The 10,232-nt window shown below is 51.1% G+C and overlaps 1 protein-coding gene across 1 annotated transcript; it reads right to left on the bottom strand.

The window, feature by feature from the left end:
• Window positions 1-2,361: 2,361 nt before the first annotated feature.
• Window positions 2,362-8,778, bottom strand: PRDX6 (peroxiredoxin 6; the record flags this gene model as incomplete). Its single annotated transcript, XM_010294619.1, has 4 exons — window positions 2,362-2,760; window positions 3,569-3,715; window positions 4,009-4,155; window positions 8,622-8,778. Coding segments are annotated over 4 exons (583 nt in total), but the record flags the coding sequence as incomplete, so codon positions are not given.
• Window positions 8,779-10,232: the final 1,454 nt, after the last annotated feature.

The following is a 10,232-nucleotide window of genomic DNA, read 5'->3' as shown; positions in this document are numbered from 1 at the left end:
TGTCCCCTTTTGGAGCTGGAGTAGGGGGGAGAAAGGAAGGGGAGTCACATCAGTGCCTGCAGGGAGGACACCCCATGCCTGTCCCCTTCCTGCAGAAGCTTGAAGCCCTTGTGACCCCTCCCAGGCGCTGTGCTCCCTCCCATGTCCGTCTGTATTTACTGATCCGGCCTCCCAGTGTTTCTCTGTTTGGCTCCCGCTGGATTTGCTGTTGCCAATTCCCGGAGATGGTGAGAAGAGCCAGGACATGTGGGTGTCACTATGGAGAAAAGACCAAAGCAGGTATTCTGCTGCCATGTGGGGAAAATCAGAAGGAGGAGAAGAGGAAAGCTGGTTTTGCAGAGTGCCTTAAACACAAATGACTTTACCGAGTAGGGGGCTTGGACTTCTGTCTCTGGATGTTATTTACCAGTTCAAACAAATGTTGCATTTCACTTCTCTGGGATTAAAAGAAAACCACTCGAGCTGTACTGGAACCAAACCCCGTGTTTGCTTGAGTCTGGCTGGCTGGCTTGCATCTCCGGGACTGTGGTGGTGTGGGGGAGCAGGCAGGAATTCATGGGCTCTTGACCGTCAGCCCCTGCCTGGCTCGGTGGTGGCAGCCAGCTTTAAGCCCCTGGGTCTGGTGGTGGGGCTTGGTCCTTGTTGTCCTGATTCACAGGTGGCTTCTCTGGTGTCCCAGAGAGGTTGTGTTCACCCTGTAGTGACCCTTCCCTGGGGATGCTCAGAGCAGCCTGTTTGCACAAAGCTCGCCGTGGGGCTGTGTCCTCAGACTGCCTCCTGCCTCATGCCTTCCAGAAATTGGGCTGTCAGTTGGAAAGTTCTGAAGGGGGAAGCAGACAGCCCTTTTTCCCTTAGGAAACCAGATCAAGGCGAGGGCTGTGTGCCGAGGGACTGGCAGGAAACCCAGCAGCTCTTGCAGCCTGGCCATAGGGAACTTAGGGAAGATGCCCAGCTTGATAAGGCTGAAAAACTTCACAGAAAAGGGCTGTTTCCCCTTTGAAATTGCAGATCCCCCTCCCACTTCTTGCAGAGTGAAAGAGGGGGAACAAGAGTCAATCCAGAGACCAGGTGATTTTGTTTTCTAATAAAAATAATACACAGGGATAATGCAGAATTTCCTAACGAAGGTTCATTTAAAAGGCATTTGGGGAAATATACAAATATTCCCTGTATAGTTCCTGGAGGCAATTAAATCGTAATATAAAACTTTTTTTTTTTTTGAATAATGAAAGAAGAAGTTCTCTGAAATACAGCCATGTTTGGGGAAGGATGTCCTCAGTGGGGTTGCCTGGCCTGCACACCAGGGTGAAGGAGGACAGTGATGGCCACTGGGAGAAGCCAGCGGCTCTCGATGTTGTCCGAGGAGTGACGGGCCATGTCCCAGGTGGGTGCAGGTGCTGCCCCAGGATTCCGGCCTGTGGGATGCTGGAGGGTAGCTCATTGCATCCAGTGTATTCCTTACCATAAGCATCAACCCTGCTAGTCCCTGCCTGCTGTGGGGTACATTTGTACCCTGAGCCAGACAATTTCTTTAACAGCTGCTCATTTTGAGTGTTGTGCTGGGCACTGACAGATGCTGGCAGACAGCCTATGAGCTATTCAGTGAGCAGGTTTCTCTCCTAGTGTTGTATTAAAACATCATTCATCTCTTGACAGATCCCTGAGGTGTAAGTGTGGGAGAGCAGGGAGGCGTCCACATGGCTTGTATCAAGCCCGCTCATGCCCTGGGGAGCACGGTAGGACCCCCAGGACCCCAGCGCAGCAGCTAACAGCAAGCCAGGTGGAGGTATGTTCCCTGGGCACACATTGCTTCCTTCCCCCCACTGAGGCTCTGCTGCAAAGCAGGGGCAGCACAACTGCCCAGGGCCAACCTGCGTTTCCAACGTGCCTTATCTACAGAGCAAGAACAAGGGCAATTTGTGCCACTGCCACCCACCCATGAGCATGGGGACGCATCCCAGCTGCACGGCCTAGGGAACAAAGTAAATGGTGCAGGGTGCCACGGACACCAGCAGAGGCAGACGAGGGATACTGCAGGTAGTACAGAAGATCAGTTTATTTGCTCTACTCCCTCTTCCACAGAAAGTGAAAACAACCAACTTCCAGCAAGAGATGAGAAAGCAGTAAGAAGTGAGAGACTTGGCTCTGCAAGTCCTCCCCTATGCATGGGGCCAGACAAAGGTGTTAATGCGTTAGTGACAGCTGCTCCGAAAGGCACGCAGCAGTTTGGAGCCCCTGAAGGTCCCCGATGGGAGGTGTGTGAGCCCAGCAGGACATCCTTCTGGGGTCTGGCTGCTGACACCATGCTTCTCACAGTGCCTCTGGGAAAAGCTCGGCTGGTGCCAAACAGGGGAGACTCCACAGTGTGAGCCCTGGAGCCCCCACTGGTCTGCTAACCTCTTCCTTGCAGGGCTGATTCAAGGCAAGAAAACACCCAGGTTTTAGTTTTGAGTGGATGTGGGGGATAAAAGGGATGGGGAGGATTGGTTTAGTATTGCGATGCACCATCAGTGAGTGTGACGGTACAAGGCTGCTGATCGCGCGGTGTCAGGGAGGCAGGAGCTGGGCATGGGGAAGGCTCCTGACGCCGAAGACCTGCAGCCTGGCGGGGCGGATGGGCAGGCCCGCTCACTCCGGCTGTGGGGTGTAACGCAGGTACTTCTTGCCTGATGGGAGGTCCTTCGTGAAGACTCCTTTGGGAAAGAGCTTCTTGGCTTCCTCATCAGGTAAGGTGGGCACAACCATGACGCTGTCACCAGGCTGGGAAGAAAATGGGAACTGTGAGAGTAGCAGAGACAATGCTCTGGGAGCTTGGTCCTACCTCATAACACAGGAGGGCTTCTCCAGGTCACCCTGTAACAGCAGGAAGTGTGTCCTCTGGCTCCAGACAGGCAGGCTTCGCCAGTAACAGCTATCAAAGCCAGTGGCAGGACAGGTCCAGGAGCTGAACTGCCCTGCTGGGCTGAGGAAATGCTGGCTAGCTAAAGCAGACAGACTGTGCTCCTTGTTCTTGCTCTATCTTGGCTGCCCAAACTGTTTTGGGAGTTTTAAATAATGCTACTGAACAGGGATGGCCACAACTAAGCAACTACTAAGCTAGTAATTTTCCATGAGGACAGGACCTGGTTGTGTACATGCTGGACAAAGTGGGGCTGTGCCCATGCTGGCCCTCCCTGGCTTGAAGGCAGCAGAGCAGCAAGCTGGCCCAGGGAGGGGTGCCCTACGCTTTCTGCTTTGCTGGCTTTGAGTGGCCTTTGGCACATTGACACCTGGTAATGCCCTTCCTTATCACAGACAACAAGGGCAGGACCTTTCTTGGCCCAAATATCAAGTACTGATAGCCAGAAGGGCTAAGCCCAGAATCTGCTGGTACCAGGGACTGAAGGGAAGTTCCTATGGCTCCTGTGCACTCCAGACTGCAACAGCCCTGGGGCCTGGGCTGGGATCTAACTCATATCCCAAGACCTCAGCAGCTTTCCCATTCTGTGGTTCCCCTTACAAGGGAGAATGGTTGATGTTTCAGTGCATGTTTTCAGTGCCCAGCTGTGAGCTTTGCACCCCTCCTCACCTTCCAGTCCACAGGGGTAGCGACCTTCTTGTATGCTGTCAGCTGCAGGGAGTCCACCACTCTCAGGATCTCATCAAAGTTTCTGCCAGTGGTGGCTGGGTACAGGATGGAGAGTTTCAGCTTCTTATCTGGGCCAAAAACGAACACCTGAGCATAGGGAGACAGGGTCAGGGCTGGGCAGATGATGTTTGTCCGACTGCCCTACCGGATCTGCTCAGCCCTGCAATTCTTCCCTTTCGCAGGAGGTGGCCTGCTTGATCACAGCACAACCCATGGATCTAGCCCAAGGAAGTCAACCTAGCTCCTGAAGGTAGTCACGTCCATGCAGGTAAGCTGCCCCCATCTTCAAGCCCAGCCCCACAGACACAGGGCAGGACAGCAGGCAATGCCTACTGCTGGGAAGGCTGCCAGGCAGCGGTGCTCCAGGGCCAGGTACTCACCACACGAGCAGTCAGGGGCATGCCGTCCTTGTCCCGCTCGTCTGGGTCCAGCATGCCCAGCTTGATGGCGAGTTCCCGGTTTGCATCAGCGATGATGGGGAAGGGGAGTTTCTCCTCAGGTTGTTCCCCATTGTATGCGTTGATGTCCTGCAGAGACAAAACCATTGGCATGCTCATGCTTCCTGCTGTGGATACAACCACAGGAGACAGAGGCCAGGCAGGCAGATCTTCCCACAGTGTTTATGTGTGTAGGGTAAGCCCCTGAAGAGGGGCCACACAGAAACATGTTCAGCAGCTGCTCTACAGGAGCTTGTGATTTGCTTGGCCCCAAGTCTCAGCCTGGGACAGCACAGACAGGGGCCTATGGCTTCCATGAAGTTTCTCTGCTTCCAGAAGCCAGGTGACAAACCAGAAACCTGCATGCCAGGCTGGACTCTGCCTTGTTCTTAGAGGTGAGCTGTTAGGCTGTGCTCACACCCTGCTGCTCACCTCCAAAACTGCCTGTGGACCAGCTGTCTCTGTGCTTTGCCCAGGTAGTGGGTATGGAGAAATAGGGAAGTCTCGCCCATGCTGGTGACACAGGGAGATTTACCCACCTTTCCCCAAGAACAGAGCTGTCCCTCTTCCAACCACCTCCCAGTAAGTGATCTAGTACTACTGACAAGATTTGTTGGTGTCACACCTGAACTGGACTGTGCTCTCAAGGAACAGTCTGAGTGCAGGTGCTGGGACATGGCACGCTCCTTTCCGAACCACGACTGGGACGGAAGAGAACACCATCATCTTCCACAGCTGTGCAGGCTCTCCCTTGTGACCACAGTTTATGAGGTTGCTCCCTGGGCTAGTCCAAACTTGACCTGCTTCACAGAGAAACTGCATTTTGAGCCCCTCCTGATCTGGTCTGGACTTGGCCAAAGCATTCAAGTTATCCTTGTAGTTTGCAGTACCACCCGTACAGGTCATGCTGAGTCACAGCTCCTCCCCACTCACTGGGAAGAGTCCGCTCAAGGCAACACAAGCAGAGCAGTTGCCAGCATTAAAGCAAGTTTAATCCAAGGTTTCTGCCCCAGAACAGAGCTGACTGTTCCTTCCACCCTCCTTATGCCACAAGGGGACAAAATTGACTCCAGCACTGATGCAAGCCTCCCATGCACCACTGTGGTGTGTTATCAGCTGAGCTGATAATTTGAATGTACAAGTGTCTCTGCCTTCCCCAGGCTTTGAATATGGGGGAACAGGCTGGGTCCTACTCGGGGAGAACTTGGGGAGGGCAGGGTTGGAAATACTGCCCCTTGGCACTGCCCACTGCTGCTTGGAGCGTGCCAGAGGCAGCAAGAGCAGGCAGGCCCCACACCGCTCCTCAGCCCTCCTAGGCTGCTGGCAGTGATGTGAGGGGCTGTAACCCTGTCCCGGCTGCTCAGGCTGCTGCAGGCAGGTCAAGTGGTACACACATAGGAAGATGTTTCCTTTCCAGGTTTTCTCTTTGCTTGTTTTCTCCCCAGGGCTTTGAGCCACCACTGCACTGCAAAAAGGGGCTGTTTATCTCAGCTGGGTTGGCGTCAGGTCTGCCTTGTTAGGAAAGAATTGGTTCTGTTCTCCTGCACACCTGCCTTGTCAAAGCAGAGCAGGGAAGGAAAGCGGAGCTGGAGAGGCCAGCCCAGGCAAAATGCTTCTGAGTGACCCACAAAATCACAGGAGGCTGTAGAGGAAGGTCAGGGACATGCACACTCAACTCTTCGGAGGGGGGGCTTAAGCACAAAGAGAGCTTCTGAGAAGCAATAGCTGAATCCTATGGACTGTAACTCGTTCCAAAATGCACGTAATTTCATGACCTGGGGATCTCTGCAAAACAGCCTCACAAACCCTCCACCCTATTTTGCAATAAGACACTCAAGACTGCTCACTTCCCTATGAACTATTTTTCTCTCTAGAGTCCAAGCTGAAACCAGACATCACTGGAGTGATTTATTCACCCCTGATTCACCAAGGCTAAGGCATCAGTGGCCAAAGAGAGCATCGAAACCTCCTCTGACACGCACAGCATATGCCAGTCAACCCTGCTTAAAGAGCTCATGCATTCAGTCAACCCTTGAAGAAGCAGTGCACTGACTGGGTGAGTAGGAAAGTGGGATTGATCCCTGGCTGAACTGCAGGCTTGCTCTGAGTCCTGGAGCAAGCCTCTGGGTCTTGGCTAAGGATGGATAAGAACTGCTGTTCTGTGACATCTTTGGCTCGGAAAGCAGAGTTGGGCAAAGTGACATGAGAACTATTGGCTATACTATGGTCCCACCTTCCCAGGCCCCATCTGCCTACTGAAATTTGGCAGCAAAGCAAGCAGAAGTTTCTTTGTTTCATGCAGGGCTTCAGGCATCCCTCGCTTCTTCACAGGCTGTGCTCCAGATAAAAACAGCTTCATTCTCTCAGTAGGAGCTTCATCCAAAAGGGAAAGCACAGGTCTGTACAGGAACATTGCACAGAGAGGTCTGCCTGCCCCAAGTTTCGCTCACTCCTAAGACTTCTAAGTTAAAATCTAGTGAAGGAAACTGCAGTTTCTAGATCTCAATCTAGCATTTAATGCAGACTGCTTTTGTTCAGACAGGTGGCTTCTGCCAAGGTTTGGTGTATCTGTTAAGCAATTTTTCCCTGTGGCTGGGTAAGAGAACCTTTGGGGCACTGCCCCTGGTCTCAGACTTCTGCAGGTCTTAACAGCTGCCTTCCTAGTTCAGCTCTTTGGCGCTCTGCATTATCTGAAGTTCTCTGCTTTGTCAAGGACAAAGGAAAAGGATCACACGTATGGACAAGGTGTAAGAGCAGAGCAGTCACATCCCTGTCCACTGTTACATCCTCCATGATGCATGTGTGCTGCATTCATTGCTTCTCCATGCTTCTTGCACCACTCACAGTGTCGCAGCCTGACACGTCCTCCTGTTCATAGACTAAATAACACCAGTTACTCTGCACTGAAGCAAACCTGTCCAAATCTGCAGGCGGCTTTGTTCCCCCCTGCACCTTTTCTTGTTCCCCTGTAGTCTGCAAGATGGGCAATTTCAAACACAGGTGCTGCACTTGACTCTGCTATGGATTTGTCCTCACCCATTGGATCTTTTGCTCTGGAGGACTTTCAGAGTTTTCTTTTTGACAAGTGCTGAGCCAACATTTCAAAACCACTGTGTCTGAGGCCTCTCCCAGCCTGACAAGAAAGCTCACCACAGCTTGGACTGCTGCCTCCTGCCTTCCTCTGTGCTTGTTCTGGAAGGTTTTCCAAACATGCTAGTCTGCCTCCCATCAGTCAGCATCGAGAGGCTGTTCTGCAACTTCTGGTTTTACCTGAGGTTGTGCTGAATAATTCCATAGCATCAGCAAAGTCAGCTCGTTGTTCATCTCTTTTCCAGATCACCTGAGTATGCTGAACCCCACGTGTCCCAACTTATTGCTTCCTCCTGTCTCCCTGAAGAAATGAGCCTGCCCTTCACAAAGCTGATTTACTTGAGAAGCTTCTTGGAAATTTGAGGACTTTGTAAAAGTCAACAATCATATAGTTATTCAAAGGGCTTTAGCCAACCAGGAGGTAAAACTCCCTTACAAAAGCAGGCCCCAAACTTTCCATTATATTTAACAGGATGTTACGTGCTAATTTGAATGGGGGTTTCAGCCATTTTGACCAGCACAGAAACCTCATTAACTGGTATGGGACATGTATGTTCTTTATACCAGGCCCTTCTGAAGCTTGATGGGACAGTGGCCATTCGCCACTCAGGCACAAAGGTCAATTTAAGCAATAAGGCATTAGGTAATTTCTAAAGCCAGTCAGACATGAAACAATATTTGAGTGTGGTAATTTCTCACCTTTACTACCTATTATTGCATGCATGTCTCACCCCTGGAAAATATGAGAGAACATTCCCAATTTTAAGAGCAAAGAAAGAGGCAGGTAATTCACCCAGGGATTTTTACACTTTGGCCATATTTGTCTGAAATGCTTATTTTACACCTATGAACCCTGCAGTCATACTCCCTGGCAGCATACCATTGCTGAGACTGCATCTGAAGTTTTTCATTAGTTCCTTTTATGTTCCTTCAGCAAGCTATTCTGTTTCCATCTTTTTTTATACTCCCTTATGACGGTTTTATATTTAACATGCTCCTATTTGTGGGTTTATGTTTAACATGCCCCTGTTTGTTCTCTGTTTTCTTTTCACTGCCTAGGCATGAACTGCACCCTTTGAAGACTGCCTGTTCACTTCTGATGCCTCCCTTCCTTTCCTGTTTTACTACAGAACTTTTTAAGGGTCTGTGGATAGACTGCCTTCCTCTGAGCTTTTGGCACCAGCTTCACATACGTTTTACCCTTTCAGGTATTGGGAGGACAGTGGTAATATTGTTTTAATCTTGTTTCAAAGCATCAATGCACAAGAGTGGACTTTGTGGAGTGCTTCATGAAGATGGAGCAGACCTTCCTGTTCCTGCCCTGAATTTTAGCACCTCTTATCCTATGTGCTTTTGGATTCAAGATATGTAGTTCCAAGCCCATGCTCTGTTCTGTGTGGGCTTTTCCTATGGCCTTCAGAGAAGGCAGCAGTGCAGCTCCCCCTGTGCTTGCCCACACCCTGTACCTTGCTCCAGGAGAGGTGGTCTTGGACACTGTCAATGGAGAGGGCAATCAACTTCACGTTGCGCTTGCTGAACTCAGGCGCCAGCTTCGCTGCCCGGCCAAGCTCTGTGGTGCAGACGGGTGTGAAGTCCCGCGGGTGGGAGAAGAGGATGCCCCATCTGAAAGAAGAGAGCGGCAGATGACATTAGGGCGAGACGTCGTTTCCATTTGTACTCCAGACAAAAAGCTTTACAGATAGCACTGCACAGAGACTACTGCAGGAACAGCTCATCTCTCTGCTGAGTGGAAATCCTGCCCTGGGAACTCTTCCTTCACTATCACTAGAAGCCTCCACAAGACAAGCCCTGTTCATCTGCTTCTGAGAAACTCCCTTAGCCTCTCCTGCCCTCTCTCTCCGGGATCCCCCAGGGGATACTGGAACAGCCCTCGGTTCCTGATGTGGAGGTGTGCACTGGGCCACGCGAGGAAGTTTGGGGGAGCCATGTGTACACTCTGTACCCCAGACACCACGCATCTGAGGGCACATAGATGCCAACCTGCTGGCCACATTATTGCAGAGATCATTACTCATTTACAAGGCTATTTGCTATCCTTTATACCTTATCGACCACCATAAGGAGAAACACCCGTGTATGTCATGCAACTTGAAAGAATGGGATAGGACCAAACCTTAACTCAACTGCTGCCGTGAGCGTACTTCATGAAAAAATAAGAATTAATCAACTAAATGCGGGAGGCCAGAAGTCAGTATTACACTATGGCTACAGTTAAAAACAATAATGCCACCTCACTTTTGCTCACCACTTCTACTAGTGGATTTCACAGATTACAGCAGGTAAATACAAATCACCCCACTTTACAGCTAAGGCAACTGACACAGAGGAAGGCAGCACTACAGCCCAGCAGCAAGACGGGCTCATAGCAAAATGGCTCCCAGCTCTCGGAAGTTTCCAGAGGCTAATGCAAAGCCACCCCCAGCACTTAAAATTTCCTGCCAAGGACTTGTCACACCATTTTCCAGCGCAGCATTCACAGGTCTTACTGCACTACTCTCCACCTGCCCCCAGTACTCAGTAAATACAGCTGCATGCCACAGCAGCTGAGGAAAGTTCTGCCTTAGAGATTTGGGAAGGGAGCTGGAGGGTTGAATAAAACACCCTGCAGCTCTGCCAGAGCTGTGCAATCGCCACAGCTTGCCATGAAGTTATGGGACAGCTACATGGCCACTGGTGCTACAAGTCTCTTTATTCAAGTAGTGTACTTACTGTATAAAAAGGCTGAGTAAAAGCTGGCCTGCCAAGAAAGCTGCCATGTGGATGATCAGGCTGGAACAGCCACTTTTAAGAAGGCCTGCAGTTTATTTTCTCGCAAAGAGAGTACATTTTTCCTCTGTCTGCCCATGCTCACAACAGTGATGGAAGTGGACTCCAACACCGATTCAAGCCTGCCAAGCCCTGCCAGGAGTGAGTCCCAAATGCACTGTGCCAGCACCCTCCTGCTCATGCCAGAAATGGAGCAACGGGCTTTGTGGGAAACAGTGCCTGAAGGCATGTGACTTTCCATGTTGGGCTCAAATGGGACCAGAGCCCTTTGCCACTGCCCGATTTCACAC

Source organism: Phaethon lepturus, unplaced genomic scaffold (genome assembly GCF_000687285.1).
Source record: "Phaethon lepturus isolate BGI_N335 unplaced genomic scaffold, ASM68728v1 Scaffold46559, whole genome shotgun sequence".
Classification (NCBI taxonomy): Eukaryota; Metazoa; Chordata; class Aves; order Phaethontiformes; family Phaethontidae; genus Phaethon; species Phaethon lepturus.
The sequence above is the reverse complement of the archived record's forward strand: the minus strand, read 5'-3'. Positions and strand labels throughout refer to the sequence as shown.